At 35.6% G+C, this 27,371-nt stretch overlaps 1 protein-coding gene across 5 annotated transcripts in view; it reads left to right on the top strand.

Annotated features, from left to right (window-relative positions):
• lrp1bb (low density lipoprotein receptor-related protein 1Bb) overlaps window positions 1-27,371 on the top strand; it is a 311,011-nt gene that overhangs the window by 266,175 nt on the left and 17,465 nt on the right. For all 5 annotated transcript variants that reach the window (XM_028023582.1, XM_028023580.1, XM_028023579.1 and 2 more), the window contains 17 exons: window positions 1,567-1,683; window positions 3,104-3,210; window positions 6,138-6,270; window positions 7,285-7,391; window positions 7,541-7,673; window positions 8,277-8,399; window positions 8,548-8,670; window positions 11,393-11,533; window positions 11,792-11,926; window positions 12,761-12,880; window positions 13,040-13,281; window positions 13,459-13,682; window positions 14,297-14,403; window positions 17,008-17,124; window positions 17,378-17,551; window positions 20,365-20,490; window positions 21,343-21,507. In XM_028023582.1, coding sequence (XP_027879383.1) covers window positions 1,567-1,683; window positions 3,104-3,210; window positions 6,138-6,270; window positions 7,285-7,391; window positions 7,541-7,673; window positions 8,277-8,399; window positions 8,548-8,670; window positions 11,393-11,533; window positions 11,792-11,926; window positions 12,761-12,880; window positions 13,040-13,281; window positions 13,459-13,682; window positions 14,297-14,403; window positions 17,008-17,124; window positions 17,378-17,551; window positions 20,365-20,490; window positions 21,343-21,507 — 2,394 coding nt within the window. The remainder of the gene's footprint in view (window positions 1-1,566; window positions 1,684-3,103; window positions 3,211-6,137; window positions 6,271-7,284; window positions 7,392-7,540; window positions 7,674-8,276; window positions 8,400-8,547; window positions 8,671-11,392; window positions 11,534-11,791; window positions 11,927-12,760; window positions 12,881-13,039; window positions 13,282-13,458; window positions 13,683-14,296; window positions 14,404-17,007; window positions 17,125-17,377; window positions 17,552-20,364; window positions 20,491-21,342; window positions 21,508-27,371) is intronic.

Genomic DNA, 27,371 nt, shown 5'->3' with positions numbered 1-27,371 from the left:
CTAGGAGTGATAACCTTAGAAGATCCTCTAGCAAAGCTCAATAAGTAAAAATAAAATGAACCACTTTATGTTTATCACAGATGGTTTTTCCTCCTCAGATTGTTTGAGCAAACAAACTTTTAGCAAATGACTTATCTTCATTTATGCCTATTTTTTCTACATTTAAAACACCTCTGATAGCCAAAGAAAGTTGTTCTTGTCACTTTTTTAATGAGCTCTGACCCAAAAGAGTCATATTTCCAAATTATTATCCCTTTTACATTTAAATGCTGAATGTAACCAAGCTGCTCCTTATTGAATTGCTGCCTCTTGCACCTTCCTGTTTCTCCGCCTGCTGTCATGTAAGAAAGAGATTCAGGCGGAATCTGCCACCTACTTCTTCACCCACGTCTCATCCCAGCTGATAACGTCACCCGGGCTATTATCCCTGGATGATGTCTGTTGAAAGAATACTTTTATAAATTAAGTCGGGATAATTATATTTTGAAAAAACATTTTTGAAGAAATGTGGTGGAATTTTAAATAAACATTAGTCTAATTGTTGTAGAATTCACTTAAGCTTCCATTGACTTATCCATGTAAGGATAATAATGCAGAGTAAAATGTCTGATGGAAATACCCAAAGCAACCCTGAACTGCTTCTATCTTACTTTTTTCTACTTAATAAGATTATATATTTGACTCCAAACACAAACATATTGTCTTAATCCATGGCTAGATATTATGATTTCATATTAAAATACTTGAGAAACTTTTCCCACTGCATGAGTCAGTATTTCTTTTTTTGTTTTCATAATTTTATCCCAGATAGTGTCCCAGTAAAAGCAGCCTACCCTGTATAGTGGACAATTAACCACACAGAGATGTTCTATGCTCATCATTGTCCCTGAAAATTGTGCCTTGAGAATATTAGTTTTCTATGTAAATATTCTGAAAGATTAATTCAAACCTCAGATTTAACTGAGTGAACCCATTATGTTAATATCTTGAGTTTATTGCTCTTGGTAATTGATCAAAAGTTGTTGTTTTTTTTCTTTCTTTCTGTCACATTGTCAAGAGTACATCTTGTGAGATTATAATATAGAGCCTAAAATAGATAGAAGAGTAAAACAAAACAGCATGGAATGCTCAAGAAATATACATTTTCAGTACAGCAACTAATCAAAAAAAGAAAGCCAAACAGTATGGTAGAGTATTTCCCATTTTACTTCTCGATCACTGTCGCGTCTTGTCTGCGATAATGCTGAAAGGAGCAGAATCACAGCTTGAATGTGGCTTAAAAGGAAACACAAGTCAGACTTAGAAATGTTCAGTTTTGCCAACTTTTTGTCACCGATCGGCTGAGCAGACCTGGCAGCAGAGTCAGGTATTTCATCTTACGGTGTATTAGCTGTTTGAATGCATGCTGTGTTTTGAGCTCACAGTCAGACTTGCTCAGGGAAACCCTGAGGAAACGATGATTACACTTTAAAAATATGATAGCGAGTGCTGTATTAATATTCATGCTCTTTGAAGCCATTTTCCTCTGTATGCTTTTTTTTCTATTTCTTGCTCCTGATGAAAAAGATGAAAAGACCTGTGGACCTCATGAATTCCGCTGTGAGAATAACAACTGCATACCAGACCACTGGAGGTGTGACAGCCAGAACGACTGCGGAGACGGCTCAGACGAGGAGAACTGCAGTGAGTATACCTGACAACTTCACGTGCTGTTAGCTCGGTTTACGTGCTTGTATACACTATTGATGCTTCGCACGCACCGTGAAGAATTTGACGCCCTTGAGGACACCTGACTGCTTTTCCCACCAACCATAACAACGCCTTGTCCCATTCTCAGAAATAATATATGCAGTTTTGTGCATTCAGGGTGGTTCTTCTTTATCAATTCAACATGACTCAACTCCCTCTTTTAAGCGCACTCTTAATATCAGTGCTTCTTTTCTGAGAACAAAGTTAAGTGCAGACTCTTGGGCTACTTTATCTACTCATGAAATGTCACTGCTAACCCACCTTGTTAAATCCCACATCCTGTTGTGTACTCAACTCTTTGTATTTGCGTGGGGGGAATTGTTTGCCTGTGTGTTGTATGAGCTCATGCATAGACTCTGTGTGCTTTTTTTTGCAGTGTGTGCACATTTTGCATGATTTATTAGATGCTTGAGCCTCCAAACCTATTAATGTCACTTAAAATGCAAATAAAGGCCAGTCAAGAATTGGATGGAAAAAAAGACATAAAGCAGCTGGACCAGCAGACAATAGAGGGGCTGCAAATCAGATTTTGCTGCAATGCCTGGTGGGAGTCTGTCTTACAGCACAACTCATAATACATGCCCATGGTTAGCTAACAGCCCATGATAACAAGGGAGGGCCCAGACGATGAATCTAATCCAGCTGTTTAGCACCAGTCTAATATTGTCCTTAGGGAGAGACTACTCCTAAATAGCAGACACAAGATTCTTGGTTTCAGTGAGAAATTCTTACTCCTGATTATGAGAGCCACAATCAATGGGTATATTTTGACTTATGTTTATGCTTATGCATTTGGCAGACACTGTTTTCTAAAGTCTTTTAGCTGTTCCCAGTTTTGAATACGAAATTACACTAAAGGATAAAACATAAAGTTTTTACCAGGCATATGCTGATCCATATAGTTTAATTCAATCCAAGCCTTTTAAGGACATCTATTTGCAGATAGCAAGTCCCACACTGAAACTCTATAAAACCAATGAGCAATATGAGCTTAAAGTTTTACCATAATATGTTTTACTCTTAGTTGCAATAATCATAAATACATAATCAGCCTGGCCACTGCTTTTCTACACAACCCCCTTAATAATAATTTCCTCTCAGTGCTCCGTCTGGGCTTTCTCTTATTGAAGAGGATTTCTCTGGTAGAATGTCCTCCAAACAGAAGGAGAGATTTTCTGCACTACTTTAAAATTGTAGCCTGCCTGTACCTTACAGTAAACCAACAACATGTATTTAAAGTTAAGCTAGCATCTGGAATTGATTCAGGACAGTAATCATTTTTACCATTGCTTTAGCACAAAATTCATGAACATGTGTGAATTAATAAAATGTGGGTGTTCTGTTTCCTATACAGAGCCTGTCACCTGTAACCACAAAGACTTTGCCTGTGCAAATGGAGAGTGCATTTCGTCCCGATTCCGCTGTGACGGAGATTATGACTGCTTGGATAATTCAGATGAGGTCAGTTCCTGAGTTTTACTGTTTTTTTTTATTTTTAAGAATTAAATTTGCCACGTAAAATGACTTCACAAGCAGAGCTATGACACCTCCATTTTGGGCTGTCTGGCATATGAGTTTTTATTAGCCTGAACAGTGAGGATGTCCATCATACCCCATTAAATTGTTACGTGTTAACTAATGTGTAATTAGTGGGTCAATAGATAGCTTGCATTAAAATTAAAGGTTGTTATATCAAGAGTGTAATATCGTGAAAAGAGATCAAAACGACATAATTGGGTCACCAACACTCATAAATTACAGAAGCCAAATTATAGGTAATGTATTTTTCTCTGTATCTGATCACTTGTTCAGTTTGTCAGTACAGACATAGCTCAAGTTTGAATTAAGCATCGCAATTGTAGAAAAGTATTTATTTAACTCTTAAAAAATTCCTGTTTTAGTTATATTTCACTGTGCTGATATAAATCTCCTCACCATGGTTGTCACACTAAAGAACAGTACAGGATATTTTACTGTGATGAATTATTGTACCTTCCAATGCACTAGAGCATGAAAAACCATATTAATTTACTTTTGGTAATCCTAATCCTTCATGCCTGTAGACCTAACAAAGACTGGTTGTTTCGTTCATTCAGCCGCCTGAATATCTTTATTTTTAAAGCTTATAACTGCTTTTGTAATTTGACGCTGATATGTGACAAAATGAACCTAAATGTGCATTCATTTTAGCAGTGCATGGGAAAATAACATTTGCATTAAAAATGAAGAAATAAAGCCCTATTACAGATAATGTTGTTTTGTGATGCATAATACAAGGACAAAAGCTTGTTGTTAAAATTCATTATTCTTTTTAATATTTTGCCCTCTTTAACATTCATAATATTTGTTTTATATGTAATCTCTTGGCATGCAGGTGCTTCGACCCTAATTAACCCTTTGTGGAGTTTATCCCAAGTGTTCACTTTCTGAATTCATGTTTGCAAATACTTTAAGTAAGACATTAAATTAAGGTCAAAAATAAACACCCAGAAGGAATGGTCCAATTTCACCCATTTAGTTTGGTATAAATGGGTGAAATTATCTTAAAGGAGTGTGTTTCTATTGGGCACGACTCCTAACAGGAAAAAACTGAGAGGGTTTCTCATGACTTTGTAAAAGTAATGATTAAGTTCTTTTCAGAGTCCTCTAGCTGAGTTTAAAAACAGTTCAGCTATTTTTTCAGAGAACTCAAAGCACATTTAAAAAAGCACCGCCTCTTCACCTATTTGCAAACCTTTGAAGCTACGGGTGGACTGTAAGGTTTGAGGACTGCATTAGTATATCATTAGCTTGCAGTAGTTGTTAAAGTTCAGTAATATTTTCCAGAATAGTGCCACCTTTGCATATTTTCATTTTATGACCAGTTTTATTGCTTTAACACAGATTGCTAGTTTTTAATGTCAGTGGGCATTAGTAGGTGTTTACATATTATCAACCATATTAAGTAGTTGTTTTAAAGGGGGTTATGTAAAATTGACTATTTTGAGCTTTATGTCATGTTTGTACACTCCAGGTATTCAAAAGGTACTTGAAGTGTTCCTTTGATTCTTTCCTGCATGTTTGAGAAATCCTTAAATCTCTAGTAGAAGCCGTTCAGGGTACCTAAACGCTTGCTCATACAATGTGCTGCTTATTTCTACAAAGCTTCTTGCAACTGCAGTCTTGAGCATAGCTTTGTTGTTGTCCTCACAGAATACCCCTTCCCCAGGACGTCCACTCCCAGTTCCACCAAACTAGTAGCAGCAGCAATTAGCAAACACCTGGTTGAACTACCTCTCTGCTGAGCTTTTCAAACTTACAACTTCTCACTGCAACACGCCTAATTTGCGAATGCCATAATGAGAAGGATTGTTGTGACGACGAGCTGAAGGCAGAGTGTCAGAAAGAGTAAAGGTTTCTTTAAGAGACACATGTCCAATTTCAAAGCAATGAAGTGTAAAGTCAAATTTCTTTCATGTTATGTTTGATATGCATAGAAATGTAACAACTGAAGGTAACTTAGATACTTGATTGTGCTATGAAACAGCACTTATGACTGGAAAGTACATAATACCATCCTTTTAAAATAATTTTGCAATCCCTATTTCTTCCTCTTTTCCCTCAGCTCAGTGTTGAAGTTGAAAATCGTTTCAGTCCTTATCCCCAAAACAACCCAAAGGCTTTACAAACACTCTTTCCTCTTTGGCAGTTCTACTTTATCTTGGGGTTCTGTATGTTCTGTGCAGGATCTTAGCTGTTCCTAAGGTTATGCTCTTCTGGGCACAGAGTTCAAGGGATTTCCTCCTTTTGAGTCCTGTTCCTTGAACTTTTCAAGTTCCTTTTTGATCAATCCTTAATGTGGCTGTTGATGTTGTAACCACTATTGCCCAATTGTCTGCCTAGTCAAAAACCTCACTGACTGGTTAGCCATCACTGCTTTGTCAGCTTAGTCAAGGACATCCTGCAGGATCTTAGTATGGTCATTCTCCATAAACCTTTGACTTTCTTACTGTGACTGTGGAGTTTCCTGTCTATATTTGGCACAAAAGTTAATCACTTAAAAACTAAGATCCAGTTAAAAATCTTATTTGTAACTGATTAGTATCACTAATCACTGTACAAAAACATTTTTTCTTTTACATTTAGTACAAACATAGATAGATTTACATATTCTTAACTAATATCTTCCTTTTATTTTGCTTAAAATAAGCTGTGTAGGAACATGTTTTATTGCTTGTGTTGTCAACTTTTAATATTTTAATACAAATTTGTGGATCATCACATTATTTTTTACAAAAGTAATGATTTTATAATTAATGTATAATCATTGGTGTGAAATACAAATGATTATAAATCTAAATTCTTTTTTGTGTTTTTTTTACTTTCTTATTCTCTGAATTTGTTCTCAGAGAGGCTGTGAGGCGCGCTGTGCAGATGACCAGTTTCGGTGTCACAACAACCTCTGCATCTCACTCAAGTGGTTGTGTGACGGTCAAGAAGACTGCAAGATGGGGGAAGATGAAAAAAACTGCCATGGAACAGGTGTGAACCTAGCAAAATAACTCAAATGATTTTCATCTTTGCTCAAAAGGATGGCTGCATGTTCTGCAGACAAACAAAATGTTCAGATATTTAGGTTGATATATTATCACATTATAACTAGTGATAAGTGAATGGATCTCTGCTTTGACAAACAGAGTCAGTCCATCTTTGGCAGGCTGCTGTGAAAGGAATCAGAGGAATTGAATAATGAATAAACTAGAAGTGTTCATCCCACCCCCAGATATTCAGAAATGGTTTTATTCATGTCTGTAGAAGAAAAGCCTCACTCAGAAGCACGTCTTACAATCCAAAAAAAGAAAAAACTACCAAACTCCATATCTCTTTGTCTATTTTGAAAATATATTGGAAGTGAAGGGGGCCCCTCAATATTAGTCAATAGGTTATTATTTGATAATTGATTTGAAGGATTTTTCAGTTTTCCTCTGCTCTATTCTAAGCTTTCACCAATTTCTGTTCACTTTTCAGAATCACTTATCTAATCATTGTGTAACAGTTTCTCTATCTTGTGAATCATTATAAGAATGCTAGCATTAGTCATTTTATACTTTTTTTTTTCCTGAGAACTTTATATAACATTCTAATTCCATTGATTATTATTCCATTTTTGACAAATAGAAGTAAGTCCTATTGAAATGTTCTTTTAAAACATTAGTTGTCGTTGTCTGCCTAAGAAGTATGGTGAAATGGCAAATAGACCAACACCCAAAACCAAAAAATACATTATAAGAACAGTTCTCAGAGGTCCTTCAGAAATGTGCAAATCAGATTTAGAAGCAGATCCTAAAAATATAAAAATCAATTGTTTCAGTTCAGTTTTGTAGCAAAGTCAAGTGCTGTAATCATGTCATCACTGAAGAAATACTTTTAAGAGAAATCATCGCTCTTTAAGATTGGTTTTTCTGTCAGGATAGTGCGAGTCTGAGCTTTGTAATAGTTAAGACAACGAAAGTGCTGCATCTTCAGTAAATAATATCTTGGCGCTTTTTCTTCCAGTGGGCCCATCTTGCTCTGTAAATGAGTATGTGTGTGCCAGTGGAGGGTGTGTGTCAGCCAGCCTGAGGTGTGATGGACATGACAACTGCCTTGATGGCTCAGATGAGGTCAGTACAGCTTCACACGTTTCCAGGAATTAAGGGTATCACACACCAATGTGTGTTTATTGTGAATAGTGCTCCAGCAGATTATTGTGTAAAGAGTCTATTTTTCATGGTTACTGCTTGAGGATTTTGTATTTTGTTGCTGTGGACAGATTGGTTGTGTGAAGGAGTGCAGAGAGGATGAATTTCTGTGCCTGAATCGCGCTCACTGCATCCCTCGACGCTGGCGATGTGATGACGTGTTGGACTGCATGGATCACAGCGATGAAGAAAACTGTAACCATGGTAAAAAGAAGGAAAAACTTTGATAAAACTGCAATATGTTATGTCATATAGTTCCAGTAAGAAGGTTAGGTATACTCATAATAGACATGATTTTTTTAAAATAATGCATTTGATGTTTTCTTTTTCCAGGATGAAATGATTATTTAATAGAGAACTTCAAAAAATACAATTCTGGGCTTCTATTTGAGATTTTGTTTTTCAATTCAGACAGGCCCACATTTAGAAACAAAGGCTCACATATAGCCTATACATATCCACCCATTTGGTCTAAAAGCCATATGTAACTTTCCCTATAAGAAAGGATTATATATAGGGCAGTAGATATGTGTGTTTTTTTAGGCTGTATGTATATTTCTGACCCTGTGTGGTTTACCAAAGTCACAAAAATATCAAGCTCTTACACCCAGTTTTTGTTTTTCAAAAGTACGGACAGGAGATGAGAAGATAGCAAACATAATACAGATGAAAATGTAGCTAAAAATACAATACAGAGTTTTAGCCTTTTCATTTAACGAGGTAAGATAATCCATGATATCTGAAACTGTTGTACTTTTTTACCTAACTTGCTGTGATAAAAATTGTGGAAACTTTATGTGACTGCAGGAACATTTTTCTGTCGAGCCGATGAATTCATCTGTAATAACACCTTATGCAAGCTCCACACATGGGTATGTGATGGCAAGGATGACTGTGGCGATAACTCTGATGAAGATGCAGAAATGTGTGGTAAGTTTAAAATACCACTCACAAGATAGCACCTAAAAGCCACTTGATGCATTTGTTTTACTTCTCTGTACCCCTAGAGAAAAGATGTTGCTGCTTCTCTTAATTTCCAACAGCAAATTAATTTGTTTTTCCATCTTTTGGCCTCCAGCTAAGCTTCCTTGCCCACCTACAAGGCCTTTCCGCTGTAGAAACGATCATGTTTGTCTGCGCATGGACCAAGTCTGCAACAAAGTGGATGACTGTGGCGACAATTCGGATGAAGAAGAATGCGGTGAGCTCAGGAAGCAAAAATGTGATTCTGCAAAAAGGTTGTTTATGTAGAAAATGTATGAACATTTGGTGGTTGATAAACACTGAAGCAGATATTGTTTCCACTTACTGTATGTTCAGATTTGTGGCTTTTTATTTATTATTTCTTCTTTTTTTCATTTCAATGTCAAGGGAAATATGTACAAAATAGTTTTAGCTTTTGTGTCCTATACCCATTTTAATGTTTCCAAACGCTTTGATTCTCCCTTTTCTGCTGTCCTGACATCTTTCCTCGGCACAAGCTGTCTGTAAATTCTCACAAAGAGAAAAAAAATAAGAAATAGCTCCTGTTTTTTAACATTCTCTTGTTTCTCTCGTTTTTCATTCATCTTTCTCTCTGATTCCATTGAGACCCTCATCCATCTCTTACCTCAGTCCATTACCTCTCACCATTGTATGCCTCTTCCATCTATCCATCTCCTCAATTTCATCTTAATCCCATCGTCCTCCTCCCCGTCACTTCATTATGCTCCTTTCCTTTTCATTCTCACGTTGTTGGAGAGTGCCAAACATACTTTTTTTTTTTTTCGATACACAGAAAAAAATGGGAAGATGAAAATCAAACTGTAATTTTCCCTGCCGCTAAGATAATAGCCTCTTTCTCGACTAGCTATAGAAAAGATGTAATTGTGTACATTCCTTAAACTGAAAATTGACACATTAACTGTCATTTGCTGTGGGGATGTGACGATCAATATTTTTGTACTGCAGTCAATCCAAGTTACTCAAATTTTAGTTTTTGCCAATAAGCCATCCATCTCTAAGCACATTAAAGTTATTACAATCAATAGGCCTCACTTAGACACAGTTTGTTTATGTATATATGGTGCAGTGCTTGGAGTTTATGCAGCCTACAGTTGAAACTCATGTCACCCATTGCTTTGTTCATATATCTTACATTACCATCAAGAACGATGCCGACAGGCTGCTCATCTTTTTCTCCTGTGTTTAACATCTAATCGATTGGCTGCTTTATAAGCTCTGCTGTGTGAGATTCATTCAGCTGCTGGGAACGCAGTGCTGAATGCTTTGAATCAAGTGAAGATTTCAATTTAGTGTGGAGTGAAGCTGAGCAACGGCGTCAAGCAAACATCAGAACTCCAAAGCCAATAACAGTAACTTCTGAGAAAATATCTTTGTGAGCAAGCACACCGCCTCGCAAGAAGTGCAATACTCTAAATCCCACACTGCACTCTTTCAGTTTGTGTTTTTATTTAAACAACCCTGTGCTTTCTTCACACTGACATATGCCAATACTCTGAATTGTTTAGTGTTCAATGATATTCCCACTGCTGAATAGTATGAAACAAGCTATGCACTCCCAGAAAGTTTTCAGATAATACCTATAATAAAACATTTTATGTGCTTTGTCAGATCATAAAAACATAAAAACACTGCATGGTGGGCAACAAATGGTTAGCTAGCTATAACTTAACTGGCCACACATCAAACATGTGGATGAAATTTGTATCCTAAAACAAAAACAGTGGTGCTGTCGTATCTCAGTGGGACAAGATATTACATATTTCTTTTTGAGGTGATGGTATAAAGATGAGTGCATGTTGAATTCTAGCAGGTATACAAGGAGTGAATATATCGAATAAATTACTTATTAAAACAATTCCAAATTTGCCGTGGAATTGTGTTAAATATTGAAGCCTAGAAATGACTTAAATAATTCTATTTATTATCATCGGCTTTAACCTGTGCTAGAAATGGTGTTGCTGAGAAAAGCAGAACACATGGAGGATATTGCAAATATCATTGTTTTCCAGAGATGAATGAGTGTCTCCAGGTAAGCACAAACTTGCTAAGAAGGTCTTTAAACAATATCTTTGAATTTGTTTCGGACATCAGCTCAAAATAGCGATTACAATGAACAAAAACGGGGAAAAAAATTGTTCCCAATTCTGCTTTGCAATAACAATAATTGTGTGATGTCTTTCCAAGAGGAAACTTACAAAGCAGTCCAAACTGCTCCGATTTTTTCAACTGTTTTGTATCTAAAATTTGCTATGATTTTGCACTGGATTCAAAAGCAGATTACACTAATCGCATTCAGACAAAACATGCCATATATACTACCAAATGCTATATTTTTTAAAACTTAAGTTAAAGTTCATAAATAAAATATTTTTAAATTAACAAAGAAACACATGCCAATGATCATTTCTTAATTTTACGTGATCATTTCACTTAGTTACTTTGACAAAAAGCAGGTATAAATTTGTTGTTTGCTTGGTAGAGCTTTTGAAAGGGCAGGTTTACTTTACATTCTTTTTCAAAATTAGAAACATGAACAACTCAGATTTATACCCATTTGATATAAACAAATAGTTTAGAGAACTCGTCCCTCAATAAATAGAAACGTAATCACTCTGTTAGATTTTTCCATGTTGAAGTAGCTCTAGTATGTTATTATTTTCCAAAAAAAAAAAAAAAACAGATAAAAAATAACTAAAACTAAAAAATAAACAAGTTTATATCGCAAAATTTTTGTCCTTTTTCGATATGAACTGTTTGGAAAGAATGAGTTCAATCAATGTTCCAGTGTTTGACCTGCCTCTGACAGTTACAACCGAGTTAATACAACTGTATTAACTCTTCAGCTCTTTAATTCCATATTTTTAAAGAAAGATTTGTATTTACTTTTCTATGTTTTCTGTCCTTTTTTTTCAAAGCAGAGGTGGTAGCTGGAAGGCCGCGACCTTGTGGGAAGACAGAGTTCACCTGCAGTAATCAACGTTGCATCCCAATGCAGCTTCAGTGTGACCTCTTCAATGACTGCGGCGATGGCGGCTCAGACGAGCAGGACTGCAAGTCATGTAAGGACACCAGCTGGTAACTTTCGCAAAGATATCTTTGAAGCTTCTGCAAGAGATGCAGTGTAGCTCGCTGTGAGGTTATCAGCAATCTTCTCATTTGAGATGCAAGGTTTTGTTGTTTGTGATAATAAATGTTTGAGGTGTGTTGTGTTCGGTGTGAGTGATTAGGATGCACTCTTAGCTGTTGCACATCAAAGGAAAACCCCAGCAGTCAACTGAGATTCAGAGGCATAATCAAAGACTTGTATTTATTTGTAGTTTCCAGTGGAGATGTATGCGGAAAGAAAACAAATCCATGTGGGGAGGATGCAATTTGCAACCAAACAAATGCTAATGCGATATGTCAGTGCAAACCTGGTTTCAAGAGGAACCAAAAGACAGGCCAGTGTGAAGGTAACGTATAAGTATTTCTGTGTTTGTTTGTTACTCAAGTAAATGGTGGGAGTCATTTGCTAAAACTTTTGCTAATTTTATACTTGTAGGCTTTTAAAGGTTAAGATTATGGGGAATTTCATAGCAGGGGGTATAGACAAGTAATAGATGAATTAATTTTATAAACAAAAATCTCTAAAACTTCAACAAAATGTTAAGATGGAAAATATATATATTATTGTCTTGTTCCAGTGGTTTAGTAGACAACTCATCATCACAGAGGTCTGTTCATTATCAACAAAAAGGTGTAATTAGTGGTGGTACTTGAGTAAATTTTTATTGGAGTTAATTGCAGGGTCTGTAATTAAATAATCCCAATTAATTGCATTTTAATCAAAATCAATATTGACAGAATAAGCAACATTTTCAATTTAAAATCTAATTTCTCTGCTAAATTATCAAATAAATAGATGTATGAGCTCAACTGCAAAGATAGTTGTTGTCTTCAACACCATGAGTGAAGATAAAGAGAAATAATTTAAATTTAAAAGGAACATTGTTAGACAAGTAGGACAGATAAACCAACATAACCGCATTGCGGTTTTTAGAGGAGAAATAATAGAAAGGCATAAAAACATTTGAAATGTGCTTAGAAAAATTCTGTTGTAGGGCATGTGTCACAAGTTACTTGAACTTTCCAGGAACAGATGAAACACTTTTCACCTCATGTGGAAGGAAGGCAGGACAAGGAAAATTAAAGTTGCTGCCCATTATATTTTTTAACTCTGCACTTTGTTTCAGTGACACAGAAAAATATAGATTTGTAATGATGTTACAAATATCATTGTTTTCCAGAGATGAATGAGTGTCTCCAGTTTGACACATGTCCTCATTACTGCACAAACACTAAAGGATCCTATAAATGTGCATGCGATCGGAACTATAAGGAGATGAACGGCAACTGTGTTGTTAAAGGTATGAATATTATCAAAATGTGTTCCAGTTTAAAGCTCGGCTTACATTTGTTTGATCTATTTTTATGTATCCTGCTTTAACTGCACAGGGTAGGTTGTTAATAATTTATACAAGCTTTAATTTCCTTTTTGTTTTTCAAATTAACAACTGTCTTTGCAGGACAAGATGACAGAGTGCTTTACATAGCCAACGACACTGAAATCCGAAGCTTTGTGTATCCATATAACCAGAGCCAGGGACATAAACTGCTCACTCACATTGAGGACAATGCTCGCATTATCGGGATGGATGTTCTGTTTCATCAGCAAAAGTTTATATGGGCTACCCAGTTTAACCCTGGTGGGATCTTTTACAAGGACACTCTTGAAAGAGGCCAAACAAAAGCAAATGTTAAGAACATTGTAAGTGCTCCCTGTGCCTTTATTTGTCCATCTATCAAAAACTGCTATTGCTGCATGAGTTGTCTGAGTTTATAAATTGTGTTTTGTGATGTTTTACTGCGTTGCCTTTTATATGACAAATTTAGATGATGCACGCACAGGATTTGAATAAGAGAGCCTGCTTTTTATGCATTGCAGTGTTCAGATTTCCGTCGTCCTAGAGACATTTCTGCTGACTGGATCACGGGAAACATTTATTGGACTGATCACTCCCGGATGCACTGGTTCAGCTATTACACAGCCCACTGGACTAAATTACGATATTCCATAAATGTGGGCCAACTTAAGGGACCAAATTGCACTCGCTTGATTACGGACATAGCAGGAGAGCCATATGCCATTACTGTAAACCCAGCCAGGGGGTGAGTTGTGTACTCAGACACTCTTTTCTTGATCACACTCCTTAAAATGCATTATTCTTATAGATTTGTGGAATGCATAGGATTATTAAAATTATAATATGAATTCCACATTTAAACATTTTTGGACTTTACTTTTTAATACCATGTAGAAATAATGTTTTTGAAAATATTTAAACTTTTACTACCAATTGTGTAATTATATTAAACTAACATAATTAGTGTAAAGTTTAATATTGTAAAACCAGCTTATGGTATGTACGGTTCGTGTGGTACCTGCATGGTACCATACGTACCATGTACCATGTACGTATGGTACCATGGGATGTAGGTACCATAACTACATTTTAAGTGATAGTGGTAGAATTGTAATCTTTCTTATTCCATTATCCTACTTTACATTTGGCTGTAAATAAAATGTAGGAGAAATATTTTTATTATTTTATGAATTAATTCACAATATGTTTATTGCTACAACAGTAAGTACAAGATTAAAAAAATACTAGAACAATTGAGAAAAAAGGCTGTGGCAGCAATTTATAAAATATTTATTGTATGTCGTATTTATTTTATATTCATGCAGAATCCTGAACTGTTATTTGCATGGTTTCTTGCAGAATGATGTACTGGAGTGTTATTGGCGATCACTCTCAAATAGAGGAATCAGCCATGGACGGATCATTACGCAGAGTTCTCTTGGAGAAAAATCTTCGGAGACCCACTGGTAGGTATATCTGCTTTTATTGTTTCTATATGTTTGTTTTTTCTCTCTATAGTACTTTTTTATTACCTTGATGTCATTCGGTGGAGATGTCTGGAAAACGGAAAAAGGCGCATTAACAATGTGTGTTTTTCTTATCCTGCAAGTCCATCTTTGAGACTGATTATGCACGCATGTAAAATAAATTCCTTTTTGATTATACAAGCAGTGTGGCCTTCTGTGGTGTATGTTGGAATATGAAAACACACAAAGGACTTTTTTGTTTGCCTTTGAATCGTCATACCGTTTTTTTTTATATACGATATATTGTACCAAAGTTTCTACTAAAGATACATTTAATGTATACTAGATGTGTAGTAGTGCGTTTCAACTAATTAATTTGTCATATTTGCAATGCTTCCTTTTGATACTATTGAAGCTGAACCAGCAGCACCTTTTTGTTAGACTTTGATAAATAGGTGCCTCTTTGCAAACAGACATGTGAAAATAGGTATTCCTACCATAGAAATTATATGAAACACAACTATACCAAGGTGAACAAAATAACATTTTAATCAATAAAGTACACATTTTCTAGTTCATTGTAAAATCAGACTCTTAGCATTTATTGGTTTCTCTGGTAAAGAAAGAAAGACTTAGGAATATTTATTGTTTTATTTGCAGTTTCCTAGTCTAAGTGACTCCTAATGCCAAAAAGCTTTGAAATTACTATCTTTTGTGTCTTCACAGGAGGAATAAATGTTTCTTTCTCAAAGTTTTTCTTTTAAAATCTGTATTCAAAGGGCATATTGTGAAAAAAAACATCTACAAAATGCTGCAACACAAACAACTTAGCATAATGCTTTTGTAATTGAGTGTTGTTGGCCAGCCCAACATGCAGTCTGTATTTATTGCTTCCCTCAATTCAACAGAGACCCTCAAGAACTGCTTTTTCTAATTTCAGCTACTTCCATATGCATTTCAATAAATTAGAACCATTGAAAAGTTATTTTATTTGTGCATTTCATTCAAAAAGTGAACTTCAAGACAACTTTTTCCTACTAGAAATGAATTTATCTTCATATATTGTGAAATATATTAAATATATATATTTCACAATTTATGAAATATATAATTTCATATATTGTATGGAATCATTGTTGATATGTTTCTCCATTTTAATGATTACAGCTAATGAAAATCTAAAAATCTGTTTCAGGTGTTCAGATTAATACACAAAAAAAACCTAAAAAATATATTTTAAAACAGAAAATGCTGTTTAGGTGATGCAGTGGCTTATATAATCATGGCCATTGAGAGGATCAGAATGTTCGTTAACTGTGAAGTATAATAATTTTAATTATGAGGAAGAAAAAAAACACTTGATATATCCCTGACATTGTGTTTAATAAATCCATCCATTTTCTGTTCACCCTTGTCCCTAATGGGGTCGGGAGGGTTGCTGGTGCCCATCTCCAGCTACGTTCCGGGCGAGAGGCGGGGTACACCCTGGACAGGTCGCCAGTCTGTCGCAGGTGTTTAATAAATTCAAAATGAATTACTTTCACTCTTTAAACTTAATTATGTAAATAATTAGCATTAAATAATCTTTCCAGTGATACTTTTTTTATATACTGACATGAACATTCAGGGTCTCAATCTTAAAGCACTGACTTCTTTAAAATGTGTTAGAATGTATAGAAAATTTTGAAGTTGATTAGGATATTATAAGTAGTCTACATGTTATATACCAAAGTTGAATGTTCTCAAAATGGGAAAGACAAAAGAAGATACCATTCAGGAAAGACAAGTGTTGATTGTAATAATGGTGTTTATAGTCAAACCCCCCCCCCAAAAAAAACATAAAAAGACCGTATCTATATACCTGATTGTGCCCATATCTACAGCCAGAGAAATGAAGCATCAAAAAGAACTGGAACTGTGCAGTCAGTGTGAAATAAAACTATTGCAATAAAAGATTAATTTATTTAGTCCTTTATACAAATCTTTTCCAGGGGTGTCAATGAATCTGAGGGATGAAAATAAAAGCTTAATATCTTTTGGTTAAAATGCCAGACAATAATTTTTTTCTTATTATGTAGTATAATCCTAAAGCTATTTTAAATATATATATTTTTTTCTAACATCACCACTGAAGTCAGTACAAAACAAAGACCAAGTAAGGAGTAGTTAACAGCCACTTAGTTGGTGTCTGAAGGTCTAGAGGGAGCCTCTTAGTGCTGATCTAGTTTTGAAAAGCTGCTTTGGCCTCCTTTAATTCAAGAGACCAATGCTCTGTCTCGGTCACAAGGAGAGAAATTCATCATAAGAGAGCTGAGAAGAAAAAAACAAAGATTAATTTACATGCCTAAGCGGCGTCCTCGGTTTTCTAGTTAGAGTTTTGAGAGAAAGTGAAAGAATTTGAATGGCCAAAATCCACCATCAAACCTCAGTTCACAGCTGAAATGTTCTATACAAGCACAAAGATTGGATTTTAAAATACACAGCTTCTTCTTCTACAACAAATCTAACTTTCTTGACCTGAAGGTCTCCTGCGTTGAAGGATTTTACAATGATTTCAGTTTAATTTGTCAGGTAAATAAATTGCTTACCTTCATCCTCCCACAGGGCTGGCAATTGATTACTTCAACCAGCGTATTTACTGGGCTGATCCTGAGCTCTCACAGATAGGGAGCATGAGATTGGATGGCTCGGACCCCCTTGTGACAATCAGCGACAGACACGGTAAACCCCAAAGAGAAAAAAAACAAAGTACAAGTATTTTGTTTTTTTTTTTTCATTTAAACCCACGGTATTTGTGCAGCACAACTTCTTATCAAATAATTGCAGCAGTATTGCCTGTGAGTCTCAGAAGGCTAGGTTGTATTAAGATCAATCTGCCCTCCACAACATTGTTTCTTTTATTTTCTGAGTCACAGGATACAAACATTCAGCATCCTCGGTATTCTGAATTTCACTTTCACTGCTGTATCTTCAGGAATTTCTCAGCCATACAGAATTGATTTATTTGAGGACTACATCTATGGAACTGGACTAAAACATGAGCTGTTCAAGATTCACAAGTACGGCAAACAGGCGGTGGAGATTCTCTATTTGGGGGTGGAGAGGCCCACCAATGTTTTTGTCACTCACCGTTACAAACAGCAAGATGGTAAGTCCTCCTTATTTAAATATCATTCCCACAGTGGGGAAATTCACTTGTTAGAGCAGCAGAATAACAAAATATACCCCATTTAATGTAAAAATATCCAAAAGAAAAAATAGACAACTGTGTATTAATGAAATACCTACAGATAAATTAAAGTTAAATAAGAACCAGAAAATCTCACAGATTTTTAAATACAGGCTATGTTCTGCATGTTAATCAGCCCTTCATCTAAATATTCATTTACACATTACACCTATCATTATAAAATGTATTTATTGTGGGTTTTCTCTCATCTACATTGGATAGTATAAATAAAGGCTAACCAATATTGTTGTCTAATGTCCATTAGCAAGTTGCACCATGACCACATGTTTTCGTAGCCATCAGAAACGCTCTAGCTTAATTAATCCTCTAGCAGAATTGGTAGTAATAATGTAAATTGCCTGATTTCAGAGCACAGAGACAGAATCGTGTACATTGTCTGTATAGTTGAGATCAGGGCTTTACATATTGCTTTATCAATGCTAAAACTATCTTTGTGGTTCTGACCACCTGTTAAAGCACCCAATAACGTTCAACTTTCGACCAATAGTTGTTGATCTCACATTATTTTATTCGCCTAGTGCAGTGCACCAGTACCATTTGGCACCACAATAATGGACATATTTATACTACCTTCCCCATGCTTCACAGTACATATTGCATTTGTAAACTTTAAAGACTCAGCTACACTTCTCCAAATATACTTTAAGTCACTGAGGTCCATATTTATCTTGACACTGGTGTTTCAGCAGTTTCCTGGTCATGGTATTCTTGAGCCTTAATGGTTTCAGGATTGTTCCTGATCAATGTATTTTCCTTCATCTGAGGGTGACAGTTTGTGTCAGGTGATAGAAACCTTTCTTGAGCTAAGTATTCCAGCTGGGAAATGATCCCAAACATATGGCAAAAGTTGTTATTGAATTAATAAAGCAGACTAACATTGAGTTTTTTTTTGAAGCGCTGACCTTAACAGTTCTGAACATTTGTGAACTATGATCACAAGCTGGGTTCATGACAGGGCATCAACCAGTTGAAATGACTGCCAAGTGTGCCTGGAAGAACTGTCAAAAAGCGAGTTAGAATTATGGCAGAGGTTTCCTGATGGCAAGAAAAAGTGTGGTTGAAGTGCAGATTGTGGTGGCAAAGAGACCTTCCAACTTCAAACATAAAACAGCTGGTTAGCAATTATAAGAAGTGTCTTGAGTCCTGAAATTAAGAAAAAATAATATTCCACTGATTATTGAGAATAGAATAAATAATTGTTGACCTGCCATTTCTTTATAAAATGTAAATGAATGTCTTAATGTTACAGAATATATTTTATTTCATTTTCTGTCTGATTAAAACTGTTAGTTTGAATTAAAATGATTTGAAATCTAAACCCACCAGAGGTATGAAAAGTTTAGATTTTAACTATGTTTAATTAAATCCTATAATGTATAATTGTGACCCTGTGTCAATTTATATTTGTTTTTTAATATATTTTAAGGCTATTTCACCAGGACATCATGCAAAGAAAATCATCTTTATTCAACTCTGTCATAGAACTACACATTTGGCCTTATTTAAATTAATCCAGCAAATATGTTCTGAATATTCTTGTGTGTAACTACCAAACAATAAAAATGTCTTAAACTAAGTTGAAGACTTGTAACATTCTTGGCTTGTTGATGATGAAACCTCTTCTCTTTTTCTCTATGCTCCATCAGCAAGACCTAGTTTTCTACACAATCTTTCCCTTTTCCAAATCTGGAAGTGTATTTTGATTTGATGAGGCTTAAGCCATTTTTTTGTTGTTGCAATTATTGATTGAACTTGAGTCAAATACAATATTTTGTCGCAGACATGAAGCCTAAAAAAGCCTTGTCCTTCCTCTCACTTCATGCGGTAAACCCGTGCCTGGTATTTGTTACATCTTTGGTGTTAATGGTTGAAGAACATAAGAGAGCTCAGTCTTGGTCAGTTTTGTTTTTACAGGGCAGCTCCTCATTCCCCAGAGACTCATTAGGCCAGCCATGTAGTGCAAAATGTGCAAGTCTGTGGGCAGACGATGCACTCAGGTTGCACTGAACTGTGAAGTAAAGGCTTGATATCCTCAGCAAAAACCTCCTAACAACAATTTAAATAGGAAACAGTTCTTTCGTCATTGCTCTGTGCCCTCGATGTTAGCATACTTATGGTTTGCTAACTGTATTGTTGTAGCTGTTGGAAGGAGAGAAAATGTGATGCCACAACTTCAGGTCAAGATCTGAATATAAAGTGGTTTGAGATTTTTAAAATTGTCTGCATGATGAATGTAGTTTGGACATGTTTGATTCCTTTCCTCTTGCCTCAGCTTTCAAATCTGTTTACCACATACCTTTAATGAATACATTTTGAACTTTTGCTGGAATTTATTCTGGATCTTTAAGGAATGCTTCCAGTACATAAATTTTTTATTTTTTTTATTTTTGGGGGGCTGTAGGTGGAACTAAGAGGAGCACTTGAAAAATCTACAAATCATCCTGATGAAAGGAAATTGTTTTCACATTTCAAAGTTGTTGATGTTTCAGTGTGAAGTCCTACGCATGCATAATCTAGCCAGCACCTCTCCTTGCTTGAAGAAAAAAATCCACTCTTCAAACCAAACATTAAAGCACTTTGAATTAATTGCTTCATTTTAGAAAAAAAAGAGCCATACTTTCCTCAAACAAACAAGTATTTCTGCTTGCTAACTAACTAAATTACCTTGTTAGCTCTTTTTTAAGGATATTTTTTGTCTTTTCTCTCCACAGCATCAAATCCCTGCTTGAGGATGTCTTGTGATTTCATGTGTCTGCCAAACCCAACCGGGGCCAAATGTATCTGTCCAGAGGGAAAAGTTCTGGTCAATGGCACCTGTAATGACATCAACAATTCAGGTGCTGTAGGCTATAATTATCCTAAAATCCTCTGCCTTGCATAAGGGATTATGACCGTTGTTTATCTTTTCTACATATTGCAACCACAAACATACAGTAGATCATAAATGTTCTGCGTGCTAGACCAACAACAAATAATGCATACACATGGAGAGGGACTAAAAAAATACAGTTTTCCTTTCTTTCTATTTGCTTTTGTAAATCAAAATTTTAAAAGTGTGGTATGCACATATATTCATTCCCCTCCAAACTCTCCATCTAAAAGCAGACATTTCTTTGAAAATAATCTCAAACTCCATCGGATTGGATGTATGTCCTGTGCTACCACAGGTTTTGAATTGTATTTAGGTCTGGACTTAGACTGGCTCTTTCTAACTCTTGAATTTGCTTCATTCTGAACCATTTCATTGTAGCTTTGTCTGTACACTTAGGGGTCAAACTGAAAACGAGTATCATTTCTTTCTTTTAACAATTGTTTCGTTCATGCCACTCTCTTAAGAAGTCCAGATATGTGACATGCCTATCTAATAGTTAAGTTTGTGGTTTAACAAAATGTAAAAAGGCATTGCAAGGGACTTTGTGAAATATTATAAATTTTTTTTTCTCCCACTAAACACAGTAAAATGAGCAAATTATATTTTAGCAGCGGTTTTATGACAGTAATATCACTTCTGTATGAGGCATTGTGAACACTTAGGTTGATTAAATCGCCCTCCTGCTGGGATTCTACTTCGGCTTCACACCTCTGTGAAAGTAGCTTTTCAAACTTTACCTGCACACCCCTCCGGTTGCTGTGATGTGACTGCAGCACACCCTTGAACCCGAAGTAAAGGGAGTTCTGCTGTTGTGCAGGTGAACTCTGCCGCCCCCCTTGTGAAAATGGAGGTCGTTGCTTGGCCAATGAGAAAGGAGACTGGAGGTGCTACTGCTGGCCCGACTTTTCTGGGGAGCGCTGCGAGGTGAACCACTGCACAGACTACTGCTTGAATGGAGGCACCTGCATGGGTTCACCACTGGGTAAGTCTATTAAAATATGTGCAGTGGGCCATGATTTCTATTCAAATATTCCCGTTCATCTCTGCAGGGTTGCAGATTTTGCAACTTAATTCATATTTATCTGTTCATACTATCTGCTAGGTACTTATGGAAACATGCACAGTATTTCTGAATGCTTTGTATGGTTTTACAGTGGTTTCAGTGAAATGAAACAAAACTTTATTTTGAACATGATAGTAGTATAAAATCATGCACAACAACAAGGAATGCAAAAGACATATTTTTGTACAACAGTAATCTTAACATGCTCGAAAAGGAGTAGGAAGAAGTAAGAAACTGTATTACAATTAAAGAAGGATATAAACTGTCGTAGTGCCAGAATATCCCATTAATAACACTATTTTCTTACAGTGTTATTAATGAAAATGTTATCATTCCATATCTTTACATATCAAAAAAGCATTTTTTGAGGGTTCAAACATAAACAAAGCTCACTTTATGAAATATATATGAAAAGTAGTGAAGAATAACTTATGACCAGCTCTGCTTTACTGTAAACCTACATGTATGTAGATGTTTTTGCTGGGAACTTTAACTGAGCTCCAACTAGTTCTTTACTTCAGCAGTGGAGTCTTGTGTTGTGAGAATTGAGGATAACTGATGGTTTTATTCTTTTTTTAAAAAATTGTATATACAGTATGTTGTATGTCACATCACCTCATCATTGGCTGTTTTTTTTATTTTCTTATATTTGTGGATTTTATGTCAACAATTCCATTAGTAATATATTTATTGAGACGCAATCTGCTCTACCTATAGAAAGGTGTCATTCACTTAAAGCACAAAACATAAATATGCAATATGTATTTGGGGTTTAACATTATCAACCCAGTTTTTCATACAAACTTAATAATAGCAGTCACACAAATGTGTCTTCTGAGGAACCGCCGTCTTCTGAATCCAAATTTGCGCTTTTTTTGCCAGCCAGGTGAGCAATTTTGTTTTCAGGTTCGTAGTTGCAACAGTCTAAGCGATCAACTTTCTATCCAGTAAAGGTCTATTTTATAGTATTCTGAAAGATGAAAAATAACATGTTTGTCCAACAATTTAATGAAAAGCACAAGGAAATCTTTTGTTGTCAAAATGCATCATGATGTAAAGTTAAATGAAAGAATCTAACTTTGCTTTACAAACTTGTATATTTTTCCTTTTGCATTCTTCAGAAAAATTAAAAATCTTCATTTGTTAAAAAAAGAAACATACAAACATGATAGAAGGGCTTTAGTTCACAAGATATGGATTATGTTTCCACATTTATGTTCTTTCAGTGAACAGCGCTATTAAGACTGCTAGAATTCATTAAATGGAGGTATGTAATGGCTGAATGACAACCAGCAAATGTAATTTGAAGCCTTGGCATTTGTTTGAACATAAATGAGTAATAGCCTTTACAGCATTTTATTTTAATGTTCTGAATATGTTTAGTAAAGAGTTTATTTTTCTTTTAATCCTTACAAAAAATAAAGTAAGCAAATGTTTTTGAGATTTTATTAATCTTCCCTTTTTGAAGAATGTGTTGACTTAGAAAAAATAACCTTAGAAGAGCTGGATTAATGCCTTCATCTCTTTGAACAACACTGAGTTTGACTATCAAAATGGCATACCATTCATCACCTTTCATCTCACATTATCGTGCACGGCTTTCTTTCACCTTTAAATGAAAATGCTGCACTCCTAGTTAAAATGGATTTCTGATCATGAAAAGACAGCTGTGAGGAAAATATTGCAACACCAGTCCTTTAAATGTTTAGTGATTTTTGTCTGCACTGAGCTGAGGCTGAGAAATATTAACTGGAAAGAGTGACCAAACATGAAAAGAGGAAGAGAGATTAAAGTAAAATAGATATCCCTAAATCTCCAGCTTTAGTGATTAAAATGGACCAGAAGTGAGCTTGGCATCAATTAGAGGCTGGAATATCTACAGATTTATCTATAAACACACAAGGTGACATTGAATTTTAACTCCCATGTCTTTGATTTATTTTGTGTATAAGCATAGAAATTTTAGCTTTGGCAGCAAGAATGCTTTAAGTTTTCTCTTTTTCTTTCTTTCTTTTTTGTTTATTTTACAGCATCAATGGGGCAAGCAAGGTATTTATGCTTTGAGTAGTTTTCAAAGAGGAAAAGATGCATACATTAAATTGAAATCAAAGCAGAGGTTATAGCCAACTAAATTAATCTTGCAGCTTTTATTCACACTTCTTTTTTTGAAACTCAGTACAAAAAGTTTGTTTCAGTTTTTAATAGCAACAGATTACCATCTACCTTTGTACCTCTCTTGTTAGCGTGGTTTGCCTCTGGGTCTTTTTACGCCACAGAAATTTTTGTGGCTTCTGATTTTTGGATGCGTATCACCATCTCACCTATTAGGTATCTGCATATGGTATGCAGAGCTACCATATGCCCTGTCTAGATTCAAGTTCAACACAGACTGAAGCAGTGCTTCAATCTGAGATAGTAGAATATCGTTTTTATTTATTTTTGCAGTGCTGCTTGGGAATGTGTTCAGGTAACTGGATTTGACATGAGAGCAGTCTGTTGCCTGCAGTCCTTATAGTCTCGGGAACTGTGACAATGATCCAAAGTGAAAGGCTTTTTACTTGTATATCATTTCCTATTCAATGCCTCCTTTTCCACCCATTATTCCCAGGGTAGTGTAAAGGAAAAGCAAATGCTGCTTGGGGATGTGTTCAGGTAACTGGATCTGACATGAGGCCAAGTAAAATCAATTGAATCTGGGATAGTATAATATTGTTTTTATTTATTTTTGCAGAAATTTGCAGAACTGAGTTTATTTCCCCCCTTTTTATTGGATAAAATATAGATTACAAGAAAAATGGAACATCAATTTTATACATTATAATTGATAGAAGAAAGGTTTTGTCGTTAGTTTATTCCATTGGAATTTACTTTGACTCTATTTATAGGAAAACTAGTGTATTTCTATAAACTGGATCATTTGGTATAAATTATAAATACACTGACTTGAATTACCTGAGCTGAATTTACTTGTAGATGCTGATGAAGAAAACCAGAACCATAATCTGGATGTAAGGGGTGTAGTACAAGGGCTTTCAGTCCTATCTCCGTGTGTCCATATCTCAAAGGTCTTAGCTGGGTAATGTTTGATTGAAGCCTGCTCCTGGAAGAACTGGTTGCTTTTTTGCCTTTGCTGCAAAGATATCACTCTGCGGGGCTGATCCGCACCCCAGGGAGTCTGGCCAAGAAGAGAGAAAATTAGGGTCTCTGGAGGTTCTGTTTGTGGGTCTTTGGGGGATCAGCCACATGTGCAGGAAGTGACTAAGAGCAAATTCTGCGCTTGCAAAGCCAAAATCTATTTCACCAGAATAAATTAACAAGTTCACGCATGGAGCCGCAGCAGATGTGACTATTTGCAACAAATTCATCATCTTATACTGATTTCTGGCTTGCCTTATTCGTTCTCATTTTTGCTTTTTTTAGTAAAAAAAAAAGCCCTGCAGGCTTTATATTCTTTATCTGTAGTCTGAGGCAACCTACCAAAGAACAACACATTGCTGTGAAACAGTAATTGCTCCCTTGTAGTTTCTTCTTCTTTTGTTTTTATTTTTTTGTTACAAGTAAATATTTCAGTTTTTTAAGCAAATTTTAGCATCAGTCAAAGATACCCTGAGCAAACATAAAACACATTTTAGGTGATTATTTAATCTATTAAGAGTGGTAAACACTATCCAAACTCTTCCGATTCCTATCTTAAAAATTAATTGTCCCCTAAATCTAATAACTGTTTCAGCCTCCCTAGGTGGTAACAACTGCCAACTAGTGTTTACGATATCTGGCAATGAATAGTTTACATCTATGTGGATGAATTTTGATCCACTTCTCTTTGCTGGATAAGGATGACCTGCTATTTTAAGTTCATACTACAGCATCTCAGTCAGATTGAAATCTGGACTTTCACTCCCAAAAATAGTACTCCAGCTCATGTTTTTGTTTTTGGCTAACATCAGCAGTAGTTTTCACACCTTAGAAACCTTATCAGGGATACCATTTTTACACAGTATCTTTTCTTTGTATGATGAACAATGACTTTAAATGATGCATGTGATGTCTTAGATATTGTTGTGGGTTCTCTTGTGACCTCCTGGATAAATCGTAATAGCACTTGGAGTAAATTTGTTTAGCTGAAATATCCTGGAATGTGTCTTCATTGCTAATGATCCTTCTGGTTCACACAAAAGCCTTAGAAATGGCATTGTATTGGAGTGCTGTGGTGGCGCAGGGGTTAAACACAGCCCACATAAGGAGACCTTAATCCTCAACTTGGTCTTTGCCGCATGTCTTCTCCCTTCTCTCATTACCCACTTTCCTGTCAGTTCACTATCAAATAAAGGCCACCAGAACCAATAAAACTTAAAATAAATTGCATTGTTACACATTTTACAGACAAATGGGATTTGTCAGGAGGGGATTATTGCATAATATGTTTTGAGCTATTTTATCCTACTTTAGTTTGTCAGAAGGGTTCTGTTTAAGAGATTTCTTGATTCCACAGACCAAGCTTAATATTAAGTCAGGGTGTATTGGATGTTTTAACTAAGCTGTCCAAAAAATGTGCTAAATGACAGTAAACCCATTATTTTACAAGTGGATAATTACGTTTTCATTTGGGTCCAACTTGGTTTGAATTAGTTTTTCTGGTCTGCCTTCTGGTAACTCAGAAGGAGGAAACAGTGCAATCAATCAATCAACCACACCATCCTAAACACCAACACTGTTTAGAATGATGTGCTGCTGGCCTTAACTTGGGATATTGTGGGTCAGTGGACAGAGTACTTTAAGATCATCGCAAACTTGCCTTCCAGTGAGAAAGTGTGGGCTAGGGACTTTGAGTCAGCCTCTCCAATCTCTGGTGCTGAGGTCACCATGGTCCTGCGTGGCAAGACCCAGTGGGTGGATGAGACGTGCCTCGGGTTCCTTGAGGCTCTGGATGTTGTTTAATTGTGTTGGTTGACACAACTTTGCAGTATACAGGGTGTATATGGTGTATAGGTACAGGGTGTAGAAATGTGTATATACATATATATAGTATATCAGATAAGTTTCTCCCATATATTAAATCATTGTTCAAATAGGTTCATATATTCATTTGTGTACATGCCTCTATATAAGTGCCTTTCTATTTAGTAATGTAAGAAGGCTGCATGTTAGCTCTACATGCAGTCTTTCATACTTTTCAACTTTCACAAAGCCTGCTCCTCCATTCAACAATGGACAATCATCAGCAGGTAGTACTTGACAACTTCTTGCATTGTGGACTACCACGTTGTTATTTATACAAGCCTCCATTTATGTCATGCTACACCAGTAGCACCACTTCACAATCCACATTTAGTTAGCTATAATAATGGCTTTTGAAATGTTTGAGACAGAGCCATTTATCTTGTAGCCACTTCTTTACTTCCTGGACAATATTCTGAATAGAAAAATTTTTCTAATATCAAGATGGAAATAGAACACCCCAAAGATTTTACTCAAGTAAAAGTAGCACTACTTCAACATATTTTTGCTCAAGTAAAAGTAAAAAGAAACCATATAAGAAATTTTATTTTGTAAAAAGACAGCATAAGTGCTGAGCAACTCTTAATAACATTTTACTTAATAATTACAAATGATGTTATAAGACAGACAAAAATACAGCTATGTGATGTTTTAAAGACTAAAATGGAAAAAATGCAAATAAATAGCATACTAATAAAATAACAAATTCAAGTAGACAAAACACCTTTCCATGCATATTTTTTTCAATCAACTTTTGAAACTAATTATTAGAGCAGGTAATGTAG

This window comes from Xiphophorus couchianus, chromosome 7 (assembly GCF_001444195.1).
Source record: "Xiphophorus couchianus chromosome 7, X_couchianus-1.0, whole genome shotgun sequence".
Taxonomy (NCBI): Eukaryota; Metazoa; Chordata; class Actinopteri; order Cyprinodontiformes; family Poeciliidae; genus Xiphophorus; species Xiphophorus couchianus.
Note: the sequence above shows the minus strand (reverse complement) of the source record. Positions and strands in the feature narration are given on the sequence as shown.